Raw genomic sequence first — 27,250 nt, forward strand, 5'->3', positions numbered from 1 at the left:
CAGCTGGGCTAGATAATAATTTAGTGCACGTCTCACACGTGACTACTGATTGTGTGTATAAATGATTGATTAAGTTATTTTTTTTTATTTCAATGCTATGTTTTAATAATAATCTCAGGTGTGTCGTTTAGTTAACAGATTGAAGGATGCAGCAATGATAAGATGCTCAAGCCCCCGTGAAATTATTATAGTTCTTTATCTTCTCACAAAATACTAATATATTAATATATGCTAATGTAATACAGGCTCTAGATTATCTGTGTTCTAAATTTAGCAGTTTTGACGTGAAAGAGCGACAGACAGATATTCGTTTCTATGATAAAAAAGTTATGTAGTAAGGATTATAAATGGGAATGTTTCGGTGCATGTTTTTTATCACAAAACTCCTGAATGACTGAATGAATTCTTATGAAATATATATAGATATGTTACAATCTGGAATAACAATGAAGTTTTTTATTAATTACATGCGAACGGAGTGACCTCCAATAGCTAGTCAAAAGGAATAATCTTCTATATTCACTAGATGAAAATAATAATCAAGTAATGGCACAAAGATGTTAATATTTAAGATAATCGTATAATTAAGCTGATTATACGATGTGATGGAAATTTTCTAAATGGTCTTGTAATTAAATGAAAAAACATTTTATATATAATAAATAAATATTTATTTTCTATACTAACTAATAAAATAAAGTGATCGCAATATTGGTCATATGTCTTTAAGATTTAAGAACGAACTCGCCAGATTCTTCGCCTCGTGTTTGCCGAAACTTTATTTTTATACGTGTACAGGTCCTTAATATGTAAATAGATCATAGATGATGTTTTTTTTACATTTTTCAGGAAACACTATTTGCATACTTTCGTCAAGCTTCTTTATCGTTCTTAACTAATTCACTTAATTATAAGTCGATTAAATACTACTTGGACAATTTAGATTCCGGCGTCCCAAGTGCCTCCGCCTCAGCCAGCGTGTCTGGCAGCTTGGAGCCAAGTGTCTCCGGCTGCGTCAACACTAGTAGACCCGCCAGTAGACCCATGGCCCCGAACATCACTGAAGGAATGCCCGCCCAGTACACCATCTAAGATAAAAAGGACATTTTAGAAGAATTCTTTGTTATTACTTCATGCATCATACGGAATGTAGAATGTAAAATTCCTTGACTTCATAACAGCATTTATGGTACTTGCTCTTTCGCTGACTGGAACTACAAATATTACAGCTACTTTGATGGTGAATATCTTGGTATAATGAAATATATTTCGTTTTCTATGATACTAACCAAAGCAGGCGTGAGCGGTGCGCAGATAGACCCTACCCTACCAATCATGGAGGAGAAGGCAAGGAAACTGTGACGGAACTCAGTCGGATACAGCTCTGATGTATACACGTACATTGACGTCATCACCACAGAGATCCCAAACTTTCCCAAAAGGTATATTACTAGCCGCAAAACACTAAGGTCTGGGAACAAAAAGAAGATACTTTCAATCATAGCATACCATAAATAAAGCTGTGTTAGTTAAAAAATAATTAGGTACATTGTGTTTAATTCACTTACCACTCGGAAGGAAGGCAAAAGTGATATTACATGCAGCACTTAAGAAGTATCCTACCGACAAAGTAGGTTTTCTTCCGACTCTATCGAGAATGAGTACGGCAGCGAAGTTTCCGGGGATTTCGATGGCGCAGGTCAGGATAAAGTTGACATACATAGAACCGGATAAGCTGGTGGAGTTGATGGAGAGACCGTAGTAGACCAGTGTGGTGGTGATCCACCAGATAGGTGTGGTGCAAACGCGACGCAAGAGTACGCGAGAGCTGAAGATGTACCCAATCAATCCTGGACCGTCCTGTGAATATTTTACATTGTAAAAAGAAAATTGCATTCCACCTTTATAAGAGGTATTCAATGCCCCCAGCTAATAAATGATTCTTACGCCCAAAACTGCTAAAATACTTACCGAAGTAGGAGTTTCTTGAGTTGGTGGTGGAGTGAGTAATGCTTCCATTGATTTTTCACTAATTTGTGTTCTATTTACTTTTGCGACTTCTTCTAAAGCGGCCCGTGCTTCTGTAAACTTCTTTTTGGAGAGCAGCCATCGCACGCTCTCTCCCAGGAACCAGTAGTAGGAGATAATAAGGAAGCAGGGCACGTGAAGGGCCAGGATCATGTGCCGCCACGAGTGAATCGCCCAGGACACGGCGCCTATCACCATCAGACCCACCGCGAACATCGACGTTGTGAACGCACCGATCAGTACTCGATACTTCGGTCCAACCAATTCGGCGCCTAAAAGTGTGTTTATAGTTTTACTAATATATTTTATACTCTCTCTTATTTCTATCTAATTACAAAAAACATTGCTATGCCGGAAGAACAGGTGTAGTTTGTAATTATGTTAACTTTCTTCATGTTGTTACTGACCAAAAATGTAAGCAGAACTAAAAGTGCCAGCCCCTAAGGTTGTCTGTAAGAGCTGTAGCACTAAATACATGACGTAGTTGACAGAGAAGGCTCTGATGAGGCCGAAGAGTGCCAAGTTAAAGACGCTGACGACAAGTGCAAGACGGCGGCCGTAGCGATCTGAGAAGTAGCCGGTGATGGGCAGTACGAGGAGTGTGCCAACGCTACTTAGTGTGCCAGCCAGCGCGCGCATCCACTCCTGGCAGCCTAGGTCGAACTAGAAAACGAAAAAAAACCCGTAACAATAAAAATAATCAATGAAAAATAAGAAACGCGGCGTAAAAGAATTACAGTACTTTTGTTGGTTAGAGTTAATTTTACGACTTTAAAAAAATTAACTATTAGTTAATTATTAAAATGTAACAATGAAATAATGGAGATATATAGATGTTAATACAACCGAAAATAGCTATGGTTAAATATCACATTCTGGAAATTTACTTATCTTTAATGGTTGCAATCACTAAAGACGATTAATTTATATTAAAACAAAAATTATATCCATTTATCATATGTTGGGGTCACTAAGTACAATGGCGTTTTAATAAGAATACGTGAATATAAGAATGGTAAGAATATAAGGTACCCATCCTGGTCAATTTAATGCAACATACACATTACTTGATTTTTAATCGTCGTTAGCAAATTTGGCAATCATTAACAGCGATATTATTTCGGACTCTGGTATAAAAGATTTTTGCACAAAAGTCTCGCTCGATCGGTGTAATACTACGACCATATTGAAGACATGCATGAATGGAAAGAAATTCCGCGTTTCGTCTGATGAGTGCGCATGTCGGAGGCCTAAAATTAGGTCATTTTGCCCTTGGTATGAAGAGGTATATTTTGCAGAGGAGAAGACGCATAGTAAGGGGGAATCTCTATCTTTGCGTCGTATCCTCTGTTGATTTAAGACAGGCAATGCATCTACTAATGCAGATGTCTAAGAGCATCGGTTACTTCGCTACTTTGGCGAACTTTAGTGATCGCTTGCTCGTTGGCCACCTTTTGCTATTTTATTAAAATATATATTTTGCTGCTATTCAACGTCCAAGTTATTTTAAAGAGGTACAGACTTATTTTAGTAATAGTTAGTTACAAGTTTTTTACACACATACATCATAGACAACTGAGTTATCCCTTTCATAGACGAAGTTATCACAGGCTACGACAACGTCCCTGTTAAACATCTCACTGGGGCAGTAGTCGAGGGAGCCGTCGAACCCTGTGGGGGCAAACCGCTCGCAGCTGGACCATCCTGAACTAGTCTCGGGAATCGCATTCGATATCCATTCAGGCTCGAAAACAACATTGCTACTATTCTCTCCGCATTCCGGTATTTGACATCTGAAAACGATAGTATATTTTCATCCAAAAATCTTTAAAATGTGTACTAAAAATCTATTTACTAAGTATTATAGTCCATTTCTAAAATAAAACTGCCCTCCATATTTATGTATGGAATGAAAATAAAGCAATTTCATTTAAAATAAATATTTCTGACAAAATTATTTAAGGAATTTGTAAAAACTTGTACAGTCAAACTCCTATATATCCAGTAACTGAGCTAAAAAAAAATTACATGTTACTAATATTATAAATGCGAAAGTTTAGATGGATGCATGTGTGTTAGAAGCTAGCTCCAGAACGGCTCAACGGATCCTGACGAAATTTGGCACAGATGTAGAACATAGTCTGAAGGAACACATAGGCAATAAGTCAAGTTTTTTCTTCAAAGACGGAGTCCTTGGCGACATCTGGTGTTTAATAAAGGCATATTAATATGCTTACCTGTGAGGAATAGCAGCAGCCGAAAAAATATATTCACTCATAAATCCAGACATGATGATAGGAAGTGATACAAGAAGTATGTTTTTGAATTGAAATCTACCAAATTGACCAAGTTCGTTGACAAGGACACTGTCCAAATCAACTGGTTTGTCCTGCAAATGCTCGGGTGCATCTTTATTAGATTTTAACATATTTATTGATGCTATTAAGACGTGTACTAACTAACAGCCTGAATTATTAAAACTGCAGCAGGTGTCTGAAATGTAATTTTAAAAAATTAATGAAACGAAAATAATATCAGATAATTATTATCTGCAAACAGCTTAATTTAATTTATCGTGTTTGTGTGGCAGTACTTTGATTGGTATCGATGAAATCTGTCGATGAAAAATATAAATATTTACCTATGTAGGAATCTAGCATCATCGGATTTATATTTGGTAACTTTTTTTTATGACACATATCTAATAATCTATACTAGAGTGATTTTAAAAAGAATGCAATAAGATTCAAGAATCGCAAGTGATCATTTTAATCTGTGAATATCTTTCTATTACAGCAAAACAAAGTTGCCTTTTATTTAACAACTAGCTTTTACCCGCGACTCCGTCCGCGCGGAATAAAAAAAAAAAAAACGGGGTAAAAATTATCCTATGTCCTATTCCTGGTTCTAAGCTACCTACCTGCACACCAATTTTCAGTCAAATCGATTCAGCCGTTCTTGAGTTATAAATGGTGTAACTAACACAACTTTCTTTTATATATATAGATAGATAGATTTAGATCTTCATTTTGACACATCAAATACATGCAAAAAACATATTGTTATCTCTCTCACTCTCACATGAAATAAATATTTTATGTTGATTATCATTCAAAGGCAAATCAGTAGGCTTGTAAATTAATCCATTAAATTTCAAAACAATTAACACCCCAGCAATCTTAATTCTGACGTTAGTCATTTGTTTTTTAATGATTAAGATAAAAATCACAAAGGTTTACTATCCATCAATTTGATAAAGTATCAAATGGAATTCGCCACTTGAAGGTAAGAAGGAAGTGTCAGTCCATTACAGCAGCTTGCTCTTTCAAGAAGTCTTCTTGTTAAGTAAGTATAAATATATTTTCCTTTAATAGTATTCATAGAAAAAGACTGATATTAAATAAGTTATAAAGCATTCACTTCAACTCATATACGGAGAGATTGCTGATTTCAAGACCAAAGATTCCATACGACTGCTTGTTCGTTTGCCATCTATTAGTATAATAATGACATACTACTCTGTCCTGACACATCTCTTTCGCCAAAATTTATACACCTAAGTACAGGTGGGCACAGTTAATCGAAAAGTTAACTTCGTTAATCGTTGATTCGTTAATTAAAAAGTTAACTTCGTTATTCGTTAAAGCGTTAAATTCTCGAAATTTAAAAGTTAAAGTTAGTCGTTAAAAGTTAACCATACCAACATTATACTGCTTTTGGGGCCGAAAGAAATAGATAAAACAAGTGAAAAGAAGATCTTTTGATAATTTTTGATAATATGCACAAATTGCACACACTTTTATAAATTGAATTTACAATTTCACACTTATTGTGGCGACACTTGTTTCACAATATATTCTCTAACAAATTTATTCGATCTTTTCACACTTGATTATTTTGAGTGCAATTGAACCTGGAGTCAGTTAGTGATATTCATATCTCAAATATTAGACAGTGTAAAAGTATAAATGCAGTAAAGTGTTATCGAACCTTCTTTTGATTTTGTCCTGTTGTTCACGTCTTTCTCGGACGCTCTGATGAATCACACTTGCACGTAATTAAACATATATTCATTATCAACTCGTTCGTTCACTATTCGACTTGCTGAAGGTCGCCGAACATAGCTAAACTTAGGAGCGTGGCGTGGCGCGTTATTTCAACAAAATGACAACACGTCTCCAAGTTTATAATGTAACGATTAACGGACTTGATTAACGGAAGTTGAGTTTACGTTACGAAGTTAACAAAAGCGTTTACACTTTTTGAAGTTTACTTAAAAGTTAATCCGTTAAGCAAAATGTTAACTTCGTTAATTAACAATTAACGGATTAATGAGTTAATGATCACCTTTGCACCTAAGGTAAGCAAATAGACACTATTTGTGATAAGGTCTCCTGAGCGGCTAAATAGATCTCGACGAAATTTGTCATAGATGTACTACGAGATATGCTACTAATTAAGTTTTTTTTACGTTTACGTACCGACGCACTGTGGTTTCAAATCGGATTTGAGGGACTTAGGGTCAAAGTGTTCGTTACCAGTTTTTTCTTTATGCACATGAGTAGAGGACATCAACCCAAATAATAGTTGTCATGTACGTTTTTTGCCTAAAGGTTATAGTTTGGACAGAAAAAAATAATCATCGTTTTTTTTTTTGTATGAAACGCATCAAAAAATGTTAAATTGTAGCGAATCCCTGTTTGATCCCGCCTTCAAACCTTTTTTTTCTAAATCTGTCTTAATCCCTGTCTAGTCTACTATCATTACACATAGTAAACATGCGCAACTAGCTGCTACTCTTCGAGATTAAAAGATTTAAAAATTTGCAAAATCAGGATTATTTCTAAAATATTAATTTTGTATTTATATATTTTAGTTGCACCTACTTTATAAAGAACTGAATAAAAATGTATTTAAACTATGATGATAATGTCAATATCAAACATAATATCAAAAACTAGTGTCTAAACTTACTCACTATCGCTATCAATATGTTGCAATTGCAATGTATCTTCATCTAGAAATTTGATTTCTGACTCTGTCGAAGAAGGTAGCAGAAGCTCTTTGGCTCTTGGAGAGAACCATTGCATTTTAATTTCTCATACAAGGTCTTAGCGCTGAAATCTTCGGATCAGACGACAACCTTTACTTACTTCAACCTTTTTGAATTTTGATGGCTCGAGTGTTTCTATTTCACCTCTTATACTAGTTCTTATAGCTGCCACTGTTGATTTTGTTTCTTTTGTAAATTAAATAGGACGACAATAGAACGTTGAAGACGGTCTGTCATTTTCCCAAACAATAGTTCCATCAGATTTCTGCAGCCTTATTGGAACTAGACTAGCCATAAAAATACTAGTCATCAAATTCTTCATCTGACTTCTGTTTGTAGTTACTTTGACGGGAAGCTCCATCTATATATAGTCTCCATCCATTTACTAATAAGCTGTAATTCTGCAGTAGAGTCCAAGTCAAGAGCAAGTACATCCAGAAGTCATGATACTGTCAAGTTCAGCAGGGGCTTGGAGTTTAATGGATGCTTCTTCATCAGTAATTGTCTTGTCTTCTTTGTCTGGATAACACTGTAATTTGGCTTGCTTAAGCTTGTAATTTGACGGATACAGCTCAGAGCCAATTTCGCCCACTGCCTCTCTAAAATTGATGTATTGCCACTTCGATAGTTTTAAGGAAACAAATAATGCTTAAAGGTTGAAGTAAGTAAAGGTTGTCGTCTGATCCGAAGATTTCAGCGCTAAGACCTCGTATGAGAAATCAAAATGCAATGGTTCTATCGCCAAGAGCCAAAGAGCTTCTGCTACCTTCTTCGACAGAGTCAGAAATCAAATTTCTAGATGAAGATACTCGTACATTGCAATTGCAACATATTGATAGCGATAGTGAGTAAGTTTAGACACTAGTTTTTGATATTATGTTTGATATTGACATTATCATCATAGTTTAAATACATTTTTATTCAGTTCTTTATAAAGTAGGTGCAACTAAAATATATAAATACAAAATAAATATTTTAGAAATAATCCTGATTTTGCAAATTTTTAAATCTTTTAATCTCGAAGAGTAGCAGCTAGTTGCGCATGTTTACTATGTGTAATGATAGTAGACTAGACAGGGATTAAGAAAAAAAAGGTTTGAAGGCGGGATCAAACAGGGATTCGCTACAATTTAACATTTTTTGATGCGTTTCATACAAAAAAAAAAAACGATGATTATTTTTTTCTGTCCAAACTATAACCTTTAGGCAAAAAACGTACATGACAACTATTATTTGGGTTGATGTCCTCTACTCATTGGCATAAAGAAAAAACTGGTAACGAACACTTTGACCCTAAGTCCCTCAAATCCGATTTGAGACCACAGTGCGACGTAGTCGCGCGCAAAAGATAAGTAAATTTAGTTAGAAGTTTTCTTTTACCAAGGGTTCTTATCTTAATTAAAATACAATTAGAATTATAAAAAAAAAGAAATTGTTTGGAAAAATAATTTATTTATATAACTTAATATTAAAAAAGATTAACAAACATGATAACAATAAGTAAATAATAAAAAATGTTCACTAATAACAAAACTAATTCATTTAAATATTAGAAATACAAAGCGTGATCTTAATGCCAAGGTCAAAACAAAGTACGTTGAATGACTTTTATTCAATTTATAATAAATAAAATTTGTAACAGCATTTACTATGTTTATCTGGTATCTAAGACCATATTTTCAATCATCTTCTCATAATTATCTTTAAAACTATCTTCTAGTCAGATCCATAAGTTAATTCCCTTGTAACTTGGACTCAGGTCTGCCGAGGGCCTCCGCCTCCGCGAGAGTGTCGGGCATTTTGGTGCCCAGGGTCTCTGGTTGAGTCAACACCAACAGACCTGACAGCAGACCCATCACACCGAACATCATGGACGGTATACCATTCCAATACTCCATCTGGGTAAAAGAAATAAAGAAAGATAGTACCCAACGTCCCTGACCTATCCATGTTAGGGGAACGAAAAGGTGGCATAGCGCCGCCAAAAAAAAAAAACAAAAACAAAAAAATGCTGCATCTGGAAAATACAATAAAGTTGTTATTGCGTTTCGTATGATCTCTTAGTAGGAACTGTACTTAGTTATGAATTCAGAAGAAGAAGAATGTATCAAGCATTGTCGTTATTGTGAATATGGAGGGATAAATCAATGTAATAGAGGTACTATAAGAAATGATTTAATTAATAAGCATATCAAGCTTCTGGAGTGAGACTTACAATGAGTTACAACGATTTGAACTAATCGAAAACATGACACTCAATATAGAGAGACAGGTGATGTATTGACTTCTCAATTTTATTATAAACTAGCTTTTACCCGCGACTCCGTCCGCCGGAATAAAAAATAGGAAAAGGGGTAAAAATTATCCTATGTCCGTTTCCTGGTTCTAAGCTACTTGCCCACCAATTTTCAGTCAAATCGATTCAGCCGTTCTTGAGTTATAAATAGTGTAACTAACACAACTTTCTTTTATATATATAAGATCAAGAAGATATTTCAAGCTTTCTCAAGAGATTCAACACTAGTATTCCTGCATCTGCCGCAGTAGATGCCGAGGTAACTATTATTTAACCTTCTGTTAAATAAATGCTCATTTCCTTCTTCTAAAATTAAATTGATGTCGTCACTCACCAGTACGGGTGTAAGCGGCGCGCTGATGGAGCCGATCCTTCCGATCATGGAGGAGAAGGCGAGCAGCGTGTGCCGGTACTCGGTCGGGTACAGCTCGGAGGTGAACAAATACAGTGACGTCATCACCACAGATATACCGAACTTACCCAGTAGGTAGATTACCAACCGAAGGATGTTCAGTTCTGAAATAAATTATTGACATTTAGTTAAAAGAAGTTAGGATACGAACATAACTTATTAAGTAAAGCTTAACATTTTTTACGTTGTCTCGAATAGATAAACTTCTTGATATTTTTTAATCTGAATCACATAACATACTAATTATGATACGATATCAAAAATATTTGAGTATTATTTTTAAAAGTAGGAAAAATAAGTGAAATGATAGAAAATTTGATGATTTTTATGGACTTACCTGCTGGTATAAAAGCAAATGCGATGTTGCAGGCCGCACTTATGAAGAAACCACCAGAAAGCGTGGCCTTTCTGCCGATCCTGTCAAGGATAAGAACAGCGGTGGCGTAGCCAGGGATTTCGATAGCGCAAGTCAGAATAAAGTTCAGATACATTGTGTCTGAAAGACTAGTAGAATTGATAGAGAGGCCATAGTAGACAAATGTAGTCGTAATCCACCAGATAGGAGTTGTGCATACTCGACGTAACAGCACTCTTGATTTGAAGATTGCTTGTATTATATTTGATTCGACCTGAAACATAACTGTTTTTGAGTAAAATTTCCATCATGTTTATGACATAAATCACTATTTGAAAGGAACAAGAAGAATTGAGGAATTATAATAATATCGCGTACCGCACCTTGTTACAAACCGTTTTTTTTTTTCGTTTCTTCGGTTAGTAGTTATTTTGGCAGATAAAATCTTACAGTGTAGGGGTTTATAAATATATATGTTAATTTCCAACAAACCTTTTGAGTGACAGCTGGTGGATTCATTAAGGCTTCCATAGACTTATCACTGATAAAAGTCTTGTTGACCCTGGCAACATTCTCGAGGACGGCGCGTGCCTCCACGTATTTGCGTTTTGAGAGTAGCCAGCGCACACTCTCCGTGAGGATCCAGTAGTAGACTATGATGAGGAAGCAGGGGATGTGTAGAGCCATGATCATGTAGCGCCAAGGCTGTACCACCCACGCCACACCTCCCAGCACAACTTGCCCCACCGCGAACATAGACGACGACGTTGCACTTGTGATCACACGATACTTGGGACCCACCAGTTCCGCCGCTGAAATCATTAATAAATTCATTTTTGTCGGATTGCTAATATACGAGATGTTAGGGTACTGATCATTTCGGTAACATATGGAGATAACAAGTCGCTAAATGTTTTCCTCAAGAAACTAGTTAGGGACTAGAGAACAGAGAATTTTTAAGATATTGCAAACTTACCAAAGATATAAGCGGAGCTAAAAGTTCCAGCCCCTAAGGTAGTCTGCAATAGTTGTAGTACAAGGTACATAGTGTAGTTAACGGAGAAGGCGCGGATGAGGCCCAAAAGAGCTAGGTTGAAGACGCTGATAATGAGCGCCAAGCGTCGCCCATACTTATCGGAGATGAACCCAGTGATGGGCAAGACGAGGAGAGTGCCCACGCTGCTCAGTGTGCCCGCCAAAGCCCGCAACCATTCTTGACAACCAAGGTCGAACTGGAAAGGTTAATTACTGATTAATAGGCGGGTACAAAAACTTTAAAAAACATCTTAGTGTCATTGAAGTGTACTTTTGCAGTTTGTCCAAGAAATTTGGAACAAAAATACTAATATAAAGAGTGTCTTTATATTTCATCCCAAATACGTTGAAGCTAGAGGTACTTAATTAGTTATGAAGACTTCATACGTTTGAAGAGCAAGAAGTTTGACTTAACGATTGAATACACTGAATTTTAATTGATTATTAAATGCTTTTTAATCTACACTTACATCATAAACAACAGAATTATCTCTTGCGTAAACGAAGCCATCACAGGCAACGGTGTTCGGCCGATCGAAGAGATTAGCGGGACAGGAGAGCAGACTCCCATTGAGTCCTGTGCCCTGTGTGGGAGCGAATCTTTCACAGCTTGAAAATCCAGAGCTGGTTTCGGGAACCGCGTTCAGAATCCAATGTGGTTCGTATTCAAAATCTTTTCCGGTTTCACCGCATTCTGGTATCTGACATCTACAAAGTATCAAACCAAATATATAAAATAATACACAATAGGCATATGAAATGCATTTCTGCAACAAAGAAAGATACAGCAAATTGCAACAATGAAAATTAAAAGTACAAAATTATAAGATTTCGAAAATTACTAATAATGTGTATAATTTCCTATGTAATGTTGCTAATTGTTATTATTTTCCATGAGAGGAAAATAAAATACTAAATAATCGGCTATAAAGATAATTTAACAACTTCTTACCTATGTGGAATTGCAGCCGCCGAGAATATGTATTCACTCATAAAAGCCGAGGCGATGATAGGCAAAGAAACCAATAGAATATTCCTCAGTTGAAACAACCCGAATTGTCCCAATTCGTTGACCAGAACATCATCTAACTCCAACGGTTTGCCAGCCACACTCTTCCTTTTAACTTCTCCTTCGCTTTCTTTTCTAGGAGGAGGTTCTACTATATTTATATTATCAGCCATTATTAACTATGCCTACTGTAACTCTAGGTAATTGACCGAAGACTTTACCAGTCGACGAGCCGTTTTAAAATGAGATATCTAATTACTATTGCAATTTGTTAACTAATATGACGATAACATAACTTTACATTTGATACAAAGTACTACGCAGATATATTGGAGATATAAAATGCTATGAGAACACTTTTTAATGATTTTTATGCTTACAAATCCTTCGGACGCGATAAAATTCGATAAAACGCAAATTACTTTTATCAATCATAAATTTTATAAGGTTAATTGATAAGTTAATATCAAATTACTCATTAAAATATCAGATCAAGGCTAAAAAAAATTTAGATAGACTGCTTTGTCTTTTAAAACTATGCGTATACCTATAAAGGTAATATATATTACTAATAAATGCGAATGTTTGGATGGATGGATGGATGGATATTTGTTTAAAGGTATCTCCGGAACGGCTCAACGAATCTTGATGAAATTTAGTACAAATATAATACATAGTCTGGAAGAACACATAGGCTACTTATTACGTTTTTTTTTAATTCCTTGCGGATGGAAGCATGGGCGACAGTTAGTAGGAAATATAACGAAAAAAGTGGCAGTTTAGAACAGTTACGATTTTATTATGCTTTACTTCGTTTTTTGGATTAAGTGCAGTTTAACTGACTCTAGCTAATGAAAAAATAATTCCAACAGAAATTTCATTTTTCCCGAAAGAAAGGTGATAACATTTTAGTACGCGACTGTAGCCTAATTCGTAGTATTTCAAGGAGTGCTTTTTTACTTTTAGTTTTATTCAATTACCACAAATTAAGTTCATTTTATTTAACAATATGCGAACTGCAATTGCTCTATGTGATTTTAGAGTAAGTCACTCTTAGTACCTACTTAGTTCAAAAACTAGAAATAACAGGTGTCGTAAACTTCATTCAAAATTTCTATATCCTGGATTCACATTATCATTAATGGATTATGTTTTATATCTTATCTAAATAGCATTGACTTTACCTGATAATGTATTAACGAATGAAATCAAGGTCATTTAATAAAAACATTTTACCAATAAAAAAATAATAATAAACATTTTTTCGTACAAATATACCGCGAATTTCCACTACCGAAACATGTTTTCAAACCTCACATTCTCCGTATAAAATGATATATACTCGTAACAATATAAACCAGAGCTATACATATGACGAATATACCGACGAACATACCGATATGACGAACCAGAGCTATACATATATGGCAAACAATTCTAATAGTATCTACTTGACAATTAAATCTAGGCTGATAATAAGAGTTCAGTGGCATTAAGAGATAAGAGAAAAGAGGAACGAAAGAAAACAAAAAGAATCAATGGGATTCAGATGCTTCGAAACATTAGAAACGTTTTTTATGAAAATAAACAAAGACAACCCAAAACCATAACAGTTGGTGGCATAAAGAACACAATAAAATAAAACTCTACATATTAATAAAAGTAGAATGTTTATATCATCTAAAAAAATATTTCGTACACATGATGTATTTGAGTTGCTGATGAAGAAAGATTTTTTAACAGATTTATAAATTTTTTGTCTATTTCGAAAGATTTTGACTAACACGGGGATGTAGATGCACGCGGGCATATTATTATCTATTTTTTCAATTCTGCCCTGACGAAGTCGCAGGTTACCACTAGTATCAATTATAAATACAATTATTTTTTATTTAATCAATAATTTAAAACAATAGGCATTATTATCATTATTAATATGTTTGGTTTTAAGATTAGCATTTAGCGTTATAATAAAAAGATTAAATTATGTCAACGATGCGATAAACGCAAGCAAACACGTGCATTCAGTACACGTGTTTCATCTAATATATAAAATTCTCGTGTCACAGTTTTCGTTCCCGTAATCCTCCGAAACGGCTTGACCGATTCTCATGAAATTTTGTGAGCATATTCAGTAGGTCTGAGAATCGGCCAACATCTATTTTTCATTTTTTTTTTAAATGTGCGCGGACGGATTCGCGGGCGACAGCTAGTACCTATATAATAACGATGACTGTTGACTTGCTATAACTTTATACAACAATATTTTCACCCCTCTTCTTTCCTTTAAAAAAATAGAGATAGCTGTTTTTCTTCTATATGTGCCTGATACATATATGAAGTCTATAATAAGTTCTGTTGTACTTACGTAAGGTATAATATAATTAGTCAGTATAAGTATTGGTAAAGGTATTGAAATTTTATTTAAAACAAAATTTATTTATTTACAATTAACAATAAATAAGCTTAGTATTATGTACAATTAGTTAAGCGATGATTAACATATTCGTAGTCAAATAATAGAGTTCTAAAAAATCCTGCCAAAAATGTTTGAGCAATCACTTACAGGGTTTAATTTGCTTTTAATATTCCAATAGGCGTTAAAGGAGTGAGCATTAACGATAAGCACGACTAAGCAGGATCGGGTTTCTTTGATACTTCGTACTTTTATTCATGATTTTGTTGTAAACTGATATGGAAATAAATAAACAAAGGTATCGGAGATAAACTAATAATTGCATTGTTATACAAATTTGTACTTTCTCGACAGCAAAGTACTTATTTTATAAAAATTGTACTAACGTAATATTTTACATTAATTAGTCTAGTGTATACGTAAACATAAATAACTAAGTACGTTTATACAATCAATAGTTGCCGCTTGAGTTTCGCAATCACTTAAAATGGTACAGTTAAAAATTCCACCCACACCTCGATGTTTGTTATATACAAATCCAAAGATTTAAACATAACTTTCTGCCTCCTGTAATCGACTGAAATAGGTTATTTCTTTACGTGGTATCCCCAAACTAAAACGATTTTGGGTCCTTCATAAGAAACGATATTCCTTAAGGTGGTAGTTATGCAGTTCTACCAGTTTTGTGAATATTAGGCAGCGACGAACACTTTTAAACTAGGATAGCTCGAGCGTTCCAGTGGGAACATATATGAGCTGTGGCGTTTCCCCACTGCGCATGCTAACTGCGCATGTCCGATGATAGGCGGATAATATGTCATTCAGTTAGAACTCGACAGCTAGCTAGTAAGGTGATGCTATGTATATATATGTAAATAAAGCATTGGAACAAATGTGTCTTTAGAGCTATGAAAGATCACTTAACAGTAGGTAACAACAAGGGTATTCATCACTCGAGATGGACAGGTCGCTGCTTTACAGGGGAGATGGTCTCCGCCTGCTCGATAGTGTCGGGCAGCTCCACTCGCAGCGTCTCTGGTGTGAGCAGCATCAATAGCCCCGACGCACCCGCCATCAGCCCGAACAGGATGTACGGCAGCGACTCCATGTATGACATCTTTAAGGTAAATAAAATACCAAATTGATAATTTGAAAGTGACTAATTCTGGGGATGGATAGTGATTAAAATTGTTATATTACTAGTAGCGGGGTTTGCGGCGCGATCATCTGTCCGATGCGGCCGGTCATGGAGCAAGCTGCCAGCATGCGGTGCCGCAGCCCCGTCGGGTACAGCTCGCCCGTGTACACGTAGATGCTGCTGAACACCATGCTGATGCACAGCTTGCCGAACAGGTTCAGCGACGTCTGCAGCCACACCATTGCTGTAAACAATGCATATCGTCACACAAGTGTCCTTCAATCTCGAAAACGTACCATTTGGGACAGAATTCAATGGAAGATCTAGAAGTCGTATTTTATCTACTGAATTAATTAAAGAAATGTTCGAAAATACATTAATACATTTATAGGTACTTACACGTCGGAATAAAAGGCAGTGCAATTAGAGAAACCCCGCAAATAAAATAGGCAGTTATGATTGACTTCTTTCTCCCGAATCGATCCAACGTGATGACGCTCAGACCGTAGCCGGGGATTTCGATGAGAGAGGTCAAGATATAGTTGATGTAGCTGTTTCCAGCCAGCGATACGGAGTTGATGGACAGGCCGTAGTAAATGAAGGTGACCGTCACCCACCAGAAGGCGCATATGCACAGGCGGGTCATCAACACCCTAGACTTTAGCACTGCCAGCATCACCGACGGAGGCTCAAAATTCTCCGGAACTTTCTTATCTGGATTTGAATTTTCTGCACGCATCTTTTCCGGATCTAAAGTTTCTGAATTAGGATTTACAGGATCTGTCTGTTTTATTTCGACCGGCGTTTCTTCAGTTAGCAGCCTTATTGTCTCCGGAGATAATTTCTTTTTATTGACCTCTGCCGCTTTAAAGATTATTTTGGCCGCCTTCTTCTTCTTCCCCTTTGTGAGCAGCCATCGCACGCTCTCTTCGATGAGGAAATAGTAAATTATGAAGAAAGGAGAGGGCGCGTATATAATTCTTGTCAACGTCCGCCAGTTGGGCACTGCCCAAGCTATGAGCGCGATGAGTGCCTGACCCAAGGCAAACGTGCTCGAAATTATATTGCCGCAAAGAACTCGTCTGTTTATACCAACCATTTCTAGAGCTGGAAAAGGATAGAATTCGACTTTAAAATTACTTCAAATAGTACATTATAATAAAAAATCAGTATAAGCTGTTGTCATGATTCAAAATTAGTCGTGGTTAGCTCTTACAAATGTTCTCGGCTATTTAAATAATAAAGAGTTACCAAGAACAAAGCCGGAGGAGTAGACACCAGCGCCGACCACCGCGTCTAGGAACTCCAAGGTGATATAGGAGATATAGTCTTGCGTGAAGGAGCGCGCCAGGCCCACCACGCCGGGTAACACCGCCGTCACTATGAATGCCACGCGTCGCCCGAATCTGAAATTGTTTTCAACATAAAACAATGTCAAGTTCTTTTGCAATCATATCGGTGTTCACCAATTAAAGTTATAAGATGCCAATTTTTTAACATTTACTTGTAATGTATTTATTATTTATTAGCTACTATAAATGTTTAATTCAATTTCAAAGATGTCCATTGCTGGATGTAGTGGCCGTATCTATCGGCATAACATTAATATTTTCTTAGATTGTTATCTGTCTGTAAGAGGTCTATACAGCATCTGTTATACTCACGTGTCAGACACATAGGCTGTTAAAGGCAGCGCGACGAATATCCCTGCGCTGTGGATCGTGCCCACCAGAGTGCGCTTCCATTCCTGGCAGCCGAGGTTGAACTGAAAGTAAACAGCAATCAGAAATTATATTTTATACACATTTAATACAAGTAGATAAATTAAATGCTTCCATATTTCATCAACGGCTAAAAATATAGTAATAACAAATTAAAAGAAAAAGTCTTACTGAATTTATATCTACACAATACTCCGTGTAAGAGCAAAGCCAATTACAATCCGTTTAAGTCACAGGGGTACGAAGACTAGGTACATCAAATTTATATATTTTTAAATTTTCGAAGTTTCCAAAGAGGGAGCTCAAAAATCCCAATTGCTGTAAAAACCACAAAAAACTTATCGTGACAAGAATGGGAAATAAATTATCACCTCAGCAACGATGGTGTTGTTATGCTCGTAGACGAACTTGTCGCATCGCTGCGTGTTCGTGGCGTGAAAGCTGTTTGCGCTGCAGGTGTCGGCCACGGGCTGCTTGCGGCGACACTTATCATCGGTCAGCGCCCAAGCGCCCCACGCGCCCGGCGTCACCTCCGCCGGCCACGTCTCGCATTGTGGCACCATACATCTTACAAACAAACAATCAATATTGTAATAAAGCTTTACATTTTCACATTTTCTACACACTTTTAGTGCATAGGGACGTATAGCACACCGTGCTACGCCACCTGGCTCTTACGAAACATTGACCTAAAATCACATTGTACTCTCATTTTTTTAGATAGGGCGATAGAAACATATCTAATTTCACATGTTAAATGTTATGGGTCTTACCATAAAAAACTTAGATGTGTTTAAAATACATTAGGCATAAACATACATACGTCAACCCTTTTATACCGTGACTCTAGCGCCCGGATTTCAAAGAGTCAAAACATGTGTCTAACTGTATTTTCATTAAGTAATCCTACTATTATAAATGCGAAAGTTAAGATGGAGGGATAGATGGATGGATGGATGTTTGAACTAATATATATAGGTGCCAGACATCGGACAAATACACTAGTTAGTGCATAGTAACAAGTTAAACATTTTTAAACAAGTAATATGAATAGCGTATAAAGTGTTTCATAGCAGGATACGCCCGCACAGGCGACTATGTCAAGGCGAGTCGTAATCCTTTTCCTTGTAAGTGGCTCGTCATCGTCGCGAAAGGAAGTGTTAATGAAAATTAACACGTCCTTTATCAAGGTATCAAGGCTCTCGATGTTCTTTGCATATCAAGAATCAAGATGTTATAAAACTTTTTACAAATAGTAATAGATCACATGACATGTACTAATATTTCTTGTAACCATTGCTATAAGCTTGTTTCGAACACACGACCACGTGGATAACCGTACCCTTAACCCTGTTATTGACGCTTCGTAACCTATAGAGTTAGTACGAAAAGTCAATTGCCAATGTTTGTCGAACCTATTGCACTGCACTATTAAACTAAATCATATTTTTTTAATTCCAGTGGCACTTTCAATTGCTATACAAAATAGTCAGCAAACTTGGTGGAAGCATGCTTGTTTGGATGTTACAAAAAGTTCAGTATTAATTTATTAAAATTTCAACATTTAAGGTGATGACAATTCATCAATTCAACATCGTATTTAAGAGCTCTAACCGTTCACATGTTTGACGCTATCTTTAGCTTTGGTAATCAGTTGGACATCCTAACACTTGAACAGATTACATCTAACACGTAAGTACATCTTAAGGTTATTTTATCTATTGCTGTTAAGTGGCTCAAATAGTTGAGAAATAATACAAATTGGAATAACACCTCTCTTTACAAATCGGTCAAGTCGTCACGTTACATATTTATTACGTATTGTTATCCATCGCTTTGCAAAGATTGATGATGTTTTGTATGCGTTTCAGCAAAGCAAACTCACGATTCACAACAAACTTTGTACGCGTAGACGCCAGCAACAACATCTGTTGCACGAATTGGCCGGTTCGCCCCGTGAAATAACGCGGCTGAAGACACTCCTCAAGTGGAAGCAATTTCGCGTACAGTCAGAGTGTCGGCACCACCTATGATAACTAATTTTATTCTTCTTCCTTTCCCACCCTTTTTTATAGAAAAGGGGTTCGACGGAGGTAGGGACGCATAAGAAGGGGAAACATACTTTTTCTGTGCGTCTCCTCTTCTGTCGATTAAAGGTAGGCAATGCATCTGCCATGCGGATGCTTCGTTTTTTTGGTGAATCTAGGAGACCGCTTGCTCGCTTGCCACCTTATAATAAAAAAAACTCATACGTGTTAAAGCCGTTTTTGTTTCACGGATTAAAAAAAAGTAGTGAAAAACTTAAACATAAACAAACTTACACGTGTTTTTCAAAGGTGAAGTATTTGATATGTCGATATTGGTAATCAGTTCGCTGTCGGCACAATACTGTCAACTCTCAATGACTTGTACTGTTCACTAATCCATGCCTCTCTCGAGGATAAGATAGATTACAATGTTGCTCGAGATGAGAACTACCAGAGCTACATTACTGATTATATTTTCCCACATTAGTTAAGCGTCGGTGGCGCAGTGGTTAAGCCTTGAATCAAGCCTAGGTTCAATCCCCGCTATGTAATAATTTGTTTTTGAAGTTTATAATTCATTATGAACATGTTCTATCAACTTCTTGTTGTTGCACATATCTACGAAGTCACGCATAAACCTTATTTAGTCACCCCTAACATAGGGTAGACGACTCCGAGCCCACCTAGAAACTTTTTAACTCAGCTAAGATGGCGGAAACTTAATTTTTCAGGATATGTTTTCGGGCTACTTAATTAATAACTTTACGATGACTATGACTTTACATATAACTTAGTGACTTTAAGTAATTAAATATTTAATCAAGTAGGCATTTGATATCTCTTATCAGGGATTTTATAAATGCCACCAAACTACTGCAAATACAAATAATTATCTTGTACATTGTTACAAGGTAAATAAAATGATAAAAATAAAGCTAAGCAAAGATCAAAATAAACATGTACAAAACTAGCCGTTGCCCGTGACTCCGTCCGCGCGAAATGAAAAAAAACTCAATAAGTATCCTATGTGTTCTTCCAAACTATGTTCTATATCTATGCCAATTTTCATTTGAGCTGTTCTGGAGATACCTTCAAACAAATATCCATCCATCCATCTAAACATTCGCATTTATAATATTAGTATGAATAGTTAAAGTACCTATTTGCGCATGCGTATTAGGTGTTGGTTTCGTTAGGATTGTAGACAGTTCATATAGCAACAACATTTTAAAATATTACTAGTCAGATTTCAAACTGACGAAGTTTACAGATTCACGGTGAAATGTGTGATGTCAAGTGCTCACCTATTTTTGGCGACCATAGCATTGAACACGTATTGGGTGCTGATGGTGCCGCACCAAAGTATCGGCACCATGATGATTAACACCATCCTTAGCTGATAACGCCCCACCGGGCCCACCTCTTCGAGAAGTTTGCCCGCTTCTATGTTCTTGTTTTGACCCATCACGGGTAAAAGCCATTTCAATTTAAGCTATGCACGCAACAGTTGACTGCAGTTTCGAGAGTAATTTCGTACACACACGTTAAGTCTTTGACCCTACATTACATTATGTGCACAAACTCCTGTTATAGCTGTCTGTTAATGTTGTTAAATTAAGTCCGTGATGCTAAAATTAACATACGAGGACTGGCTAGTATTATGTCTGGCTTTCACTCAAATCTATGATGTCCGCATACCACTTTGTACCTTTTTCGCACACTATGAATGAACATACACAGAAAGCATTAAACAAACAATACAAATAAACGTTAGTAGTAACTAAGTTAATAATAACTATAGTTTTAGTTGAACGTGCTATATTTTGTATAATAAAACACGTCCATTTAACATTATATTGAATAGTTATTTTTCTGACAGCAGTCGTGTAAATTCAATGTCATTTTAATGTAGACGTTTCTTTTTACTCCAATATATCGTAATTATATCAACGAAGGTCTATTAACTTATTTGATACACAAAATGCTGAAAATATTAACCTCTATAATTTACCTTACTTAATATTATAAATGCGAATGTTTAGATGGAGCGATGGATGGATGTTTGTTAGAAGGTATCCCCAGAACAGCTGCATGAATCTAGATGAAATTTAGCATTGATGTAGAACACAGTCTGGACGAACATATAGGATACCTTTGATCCCTGAAATAGTTACGGTTCGAGTGGAAAGTTTATTCAGAGCCAGAGTAATAGTTACGGTTCGAGTGGAAAGTTTATTCAGAGCCAGAGTAATAGTTACGGTTCGAGTGGAAAGTTTATTCAGAGCAGTTTACTAACTAAATCGTAGTCAATCCTAACTTAAAGTAGGCTCGTAAGGGGATGTGAATGAGCCTATAATAAATGACCAAAATGTTGTCATAGTAAATGTAGTAAAATATAGAACTTATTAGAAAACCCCTACAAGCACAAACCAAGTCCTATACATTCCTTGAGGTTAAGATAATTTTAATGAAGTACTTAACCTAAATTAACTTAACTATTTACTTGTATTTAACTAATTAACTAACAGCGACAGCTTTAAATTTATTTAAAAAGTATTTTACAGTATTATTAAATACAATTTTTATATCTCCAATAAATAAGAAATATTTTCTATTTCTTTTTAATTAATTATGTATTTTGTAATCATTATGTAATAAGATTTAATTATGTATAAAGTTAAAAGTAAAATAATATCTTACTAATATGATGATGATGTTTTTTTTACAAGTGTTTGGTCAGTGGAAATCTACGCTAATACATTGTAAGTACATACATTGTTTACAATAAACAATAAGAACAATAGAAAAACGATAAATATATGATTGCTTTTTGTTCTATCGACCATTAATAAACCTCAACTGTCAATAATTCGTTATGCGGAATATAATAATGTACTTTTTATATTACTTGGATTTAAATATTTAAAAATTATTCAAGTAACATTTATTAAATTCTATAAGTTTATCAAATTATCCAGATAATGATGAAATAATGATAAAGAAGTTAAGTCAATTCTATCTAGTAGCTTATGTGTTTATTGACCGTCTGTCTGGTTGTAGACAAGTGCAAAGTCAGCCGCAAGCGAAGTGCGCGATGTTTACGAAGCCTTAGATAATTTGTTAGGCTGTTTTAATCAAATAAGAAATTACTAAAGGTAGTACTCAAGTTTGAAAGGTGACGTATTAAAATTAGTGGTACATCTGCGTGATTTATATTACGCAAAATAGGTGATCATCAGCTCACTATACGACCCCAGTAATGGGTTCGAAGTTTACCTTAAGTTAGGAGTGACTAGGTTGGTTAATTTCACACATATATTTGAAATTTTTTGCAGATTATAGGTTGTATCACGTCGGATAAGTATATATGTAAATCGAAAATTGAAAAAAACACATGGGTACATGGTTAGATTCGAAACTAGGACCAGTAGATTAAAAGTCAAGTGCTTAATCCCTAAGCTACCGACGCTCTAAATAGATTATAGACTGAAATAAAATCTAGTATTTTAAGTTAAACTCTTATATCTAACCAAACTATAACGTAACCTCATTCACTACTGCTATTTGCTTTGGCCTATGATTTGTATTCAGCAGGAAATCTTTTATAAATCAATGTAGCGTACGAATGAAGAATGTCGATGAATGAAAAATGTGTCGCTTCCTCCACTCTCATTGTCAATGTACAAAAGTTTGATAAGATAATAGGATCGTACAGCGAATTGTTAGATTACAATTTTTGTTTGAACAATCATATTTTTTTCTAACATTATATTTGTTAGATACGAGATATGTATAATATTACAGATAACAAAAAGTTATCTTTAAGATACTGTATTGTGTTTGAAAATAAAAGACAAAAGATTGTAGTGTTTGTTTTTAATTTTGAAGATTTCTTAGAAACAAGTGTCAATTTTTTTCTTTAAAAAACTTACTGACGATTAACTCTTTTGTTTTTAATGGTTTCTTTGTCCTATATCATCAGGTGAACCACATTTTCGAATAAAAAAAAACATAATAATTAACCTATGTGTTCTTCCAGACTATGTTCTACATATGTGCCAAATTTCATCAAGATCCGTTGAGCCGTTCCGGAGGTACCTTCAAACAAACATCCATCCATTCGTCCATTTATAATAATATTTAGATATCTAATATATAAAATTCTCGTGTCACAGTTTTCGTTGCCTTACTCCTCCGAAACGGCTTGACCGATTCTCATGAAATTTTGTGAGCATATTCAGTAGGTCTGTGAATCGGCCAACATCTATTTTTCATTTTTTTTTTAACTGCGCGCGGACGGAGTCGCGGGCGACAGCTAGTTTACATATATGTGTATGCACGTGGTTGTGGATATAATGACGTATTATTAGCAAACCACTAGCTATGTTTTAATAACAACTAACTACCTATTACATACACGCTTTATATTTAAATTGTTAATTATTCTTCACTTAAGTGCACCTATTACTTCAATTATTAATTGCTAACGTTATTGCTAATCGGAGACATATTGTAAATTCTTTAAAAGTCCACAGTTTTCCTTAATAAAGTCGACCGAGTCGACATTCATTGCGAAGTTTTTTTCCGACATTATTTTTAAGATGTCCGATAGACGCTTAATATACTTAGTATGAAGTTGGATTACTTTTCGACAACCTTAATAGTGACCTCACTGAGGTCACCTCTGTCTTTTTAAAATGTAAACAACCTGTTTGATCAGATTGTCGTCTGATGCAATTGCCAAAAATGGCATTGGCAAAAAAATAATAAAAATATACATAAATACCATAGTTACAACTTTAAAAGAAGTCTAAATTTTTGTTATAATAATTATTTTTAGTAACGCTAACATAAATATATAATGTTAGATAAGATATAGGTACAATATTCAACTGAAGTGTAAGCTCTGCTATCGTAAAAGTGAATCATAGATTCACTTTTCCTTGGACCCTTCATTTTTGATAGTTTATAATTTAGAACATTATCATCTCCCTGTCCTTGTTCCGCTCAGAGGACCTAGTACGAATATTTCTTTGAAATGTTATTTCAAATTTTGTTGATGACGTTACGAATACATTCTCAGGAATATTTTTGTGCTAGGCCTTCAGGTTCATCTTTTGTCATTCCTGTCACCACTACCTTCTAAATCATGTCACCTTTAACGTCACAATCCATCCAACAAATTAGACTAACAATCGAATGAACCTTTTTTTATAAATTGCTTGATAATTTAAGCAAAATAGCAAAATACGGTAGAAAAAATATCGCGGTCTTTTCGACTCTCGCTTCTCCAGGTACGACTGTTATGGTGAAACCAGGAACATTATTCCGGATTTGGCATTGCAATTTGTAACTAATGGCAATGAATACTGAATTTAGCTAATTGATAACAATATAGATGCCTCAAGTTGACTGAACGCTGAAATGATGTCTGAAAATAAAGTCGGCTTCTTCCTTCAATTTTAAACGTACAGATTTCAGTTGAAGCTGAAGAAGTTGACTTAACTTCTTTCATAAACTGTACCTGTTATTAATTAATTATTAACTGTAGGTTTCTGAGACCGAAATCCCCACTTAAATCGTATTGTTATCTCTGTCAATGATAATGACAGGGATGACTTGTTTTATACAGTGATGTTGATCTGAGATACTAACAGTATATAAGGTGTTTTTGCTTTATATCATTAAAGCAGGCAATATATATACGATTAAAAATTCATTTTAATATTTTTCCAACTATAGCCAGTCACCTAAATTGTGATATGTCAATATCGTACGATTATCTTAGCTTTTTATATCTATTTAATCCATTTGATTACTGGATACCGTTTTTCATCGAAACGATGCCTTCAAATGTTCGATAAAAAATGCTAGAACATCTTACTAATTTTATAAATGCGGATGTATGTATGGATGGATGGATGTTTGTTAGAAGGTATCATTAGAATGGCTGCATTGATATCGCTGAAATTTGGCTTAGGCTGCATGTCGATGATCAAATTAAAAGTTTTAAAACTTAGACAGATAGGCAGTGCCTAATGCAACAATAAGACACAATCGAGATTTAATATAAAAAAAACATATATTAAATAATAACTTACCTATATTGTAAATCAGAGACAGCGAAAATATATTGACTATTATAAATTGCAGAAAAAATAATCGTGGCCAAAACTAATGCAAGTACCCTTAATTGATAAGTACCGAACTCCCCCACTTCTGTGAGGATATGGTCTAAATCTATGGTCTTTTTTGCGGTCATCTTGAAAACCGCACGAGCGGACCGACGCGCGCGCAGCCCGATTGATAACTGGCCGAGACATTTCTGTTTTGCCGCTTTCGGATAACATCCGTATACGCTTTCGTCTCGCAAAAAAATGACGCTGACAACGTAACGCTCTTAAAATTCGCAATACGAGCATATAAGAAACAAGTTGCCACAGTTTTTGATAAAATGTTCTTTATTTTTAAAAATGTTATTTGTTAAACGAACCGAAATTTTAATTACTACCAAATATTTAACCTCGAATCATGTTCGCTTATCCGTTGCACTTTTTCATTAAATTTTTAATCAATTTGGTTCAAATTTTATCATACGTAGATATTTTATATTCATCATTTTTAAATTTTTCACTTATTTAAAATAAGTATAAATAAAACACATATATTGAGTAACATTATATTTATTACATTTATCTTTTCAAACTCTATTATGTACAGTCAACATCGAATGCTAAACAACTACAGTGAAACAACAGGTTAATAAACATATTTATATACGTACATAGCTTATATACATTATATAGTACATAGAGTAGTCAATAACAAGTGAGTACAACACTTTAGTGAACATACAAAAGGAATGCGTTTACATACACTTTCATATATCTATTGTGTACATTGTTTAGTTTGCTTTTTGTCATACAAAAAAAAACAATTAAATACATATATACACGGGAGGTATAACTTTGGATACTGCATTTACTATGATATAAAATTTATTGCACTATATGTCCCCACCGAAGGGCTCGGTGCCTACCCTAAGTTAGGGGTGACTTTATTTTTACAAAACATATATTATATACATATATAGATTGAATACTCATATGGCAGAGAAGAAAACATTATGAAGTGTGGTAATAATCCATATTAATTTTATTTATAATTAAATATTTATGAATTAAAATTATTGATATTAATGTGAAATATTCTATATTTATTATTAAACTTGGGACGTGTATTTTAGATAAATATTTTTTTTAATTATTTTATAGTTCAAAATATACTAAAGAAACAATCGTGAAATATATTAAAGAAACAACACCAAAATCTGTAGATTATATTTTTTTAATAAATATATTAAAATAAAATAAAAAAATGCATGCGAAAATGTTACAATAGTTAGAAATTTTTTATTTACTTTTTGTATTATATTTTATTCTTAATATTTATGAGGTAAATAAAAAACATTTGTTAGAAAATAAAATGGCATTTGTTAATATTTCAATATTATCTTAAGATGAAACTTAACATATTTACAATTATAAATATTTAATCGATTTCTTATCAATATTTGAATTCGAAATATAAATCGATTATTTAGGAATGATTGGAAAATATTCAGGGGAAAAAAACTATTTTACTTTTACATATTTTCAAAATGTCCATTTTTAGTTAATAAACAATACACTTTCTATTAAAAAATTTAATATTAAACAACTTGCAAAGTTATATACTGAAATAATAAATATACAATACTA

The 27,250-nt window shown here is 34.7% G+C and overlaps 3 protein-coding genes across 4 annotated transcripts; all 3 read right to left on the reverse strand.

The window, feature by feature from the left end:
- Positions 1–708: 708 nt before the first annotated feature.
- On the reverse strand, positions 709–4,521 carry LOC106709681 (organic cation transporter protein). The gene is made up of 7 exons (XM_045679896.1): positions 4,266–4,521; positions 3,593–3,821; positions 2,436–2,691; positions 1,972–2,300; positions 1,569–1,860; positions 1,290–1,471; positions 709–1,088 (listed from the first exon to the last, which is right to left on the reverse strand). Exons 1-7 carry the CDS (start codon positions 4,454–4,456, stop codon positions 927–929), a joined length of 1,641 nt encoding a protein of 546 aa, XP_045535852.1. The 5' UTR covers positions 4,457–4,521; the 3' UTR covers positions 709–926.
- Positions 4,522–8,649: 4,128 nt separating this feature from the next.
- Positions 8,650–12,437, reverse strand: LOC106709707 (organic cation transporter protein). The gene is made up of 7 exons (XM_045679894.1): positions 12,132–12,437; positions 11,650–11,887; positions 11,121–11,376; positions 10,637–10,956; positions 10,127–10,418; positions 9,712–9,893; positions 8,650–8,979 (listed from the first exon to the last, which is right to left on the reverse strand). The coding sequence occupies exons 1-7, from the start codon at positions 12,359–12,361 to the stop codon at positions 8,815–8,817; spliced, it is 1,683 nt and encodes a 560-aa protein (XP_045535850.1). The 5' UTR covers positions 12,362–12,437; the 3' UTR covers positions 8,650–8,814.
- A 2,225-nt stretch (positions 12,438–14,662) lies between these two features.
- On the reverse strand, positions 14,663–25,787 carry LOC106709745 (organic cation transporter protein). Of its 2 annotated transcripts, none has more exons than XM_045679932.1 (8): positions 19,785–20,030; positions 17,835–18,030; positions 17,407–17,507; positions 16,994–17,148; positions 16,142–16,849; positions 15,805–15,986; positions 15,513–15,721; positions 14,663–15,362 (listed from the first exon to the last, which is right to left on the reverse strand). In XM_045679932.1, exons 2-7 carry the CDS (start codon positions 18,024–18,026, stop codon positions 15,554–15,556), a joined length of 1,506 nt encoding a protein of 501 aa, XP_045535888.1. In that variant the 5' UTR covers positions 18,027–18,030; positions 19,785–20,030; the 3' UTR covers positions 14,663–15,362; positions 15,513–15,553. The 2 variants fall into 2 exon arrangements, with proteins under 2 accessions (XP_045535888.1, XP_045535887.1); XM_045679931.1 differs by lacking the exon at positions 19,785–20,030 and adding an exon at positions 25,592–25,787 and having other exon boundaries at positions 14,664–15,362.
- Positions 25,788–27,250: the final 1,463 nt, after the last annotated feature.

This window comes from Papilio machaon, chromosome 11 (genome assembly GCF_912999745.1).
Source record: "Papilio machaon chromosome 11, ilPapMach1.1, whole genome shotgun sequence".
Taxonomy (NCBI): Eukaryota; Metazoa; Arthropoda; class Insecta; order Lepidoptera; family Papilionidae; genus Papilio; species Papilio machaon.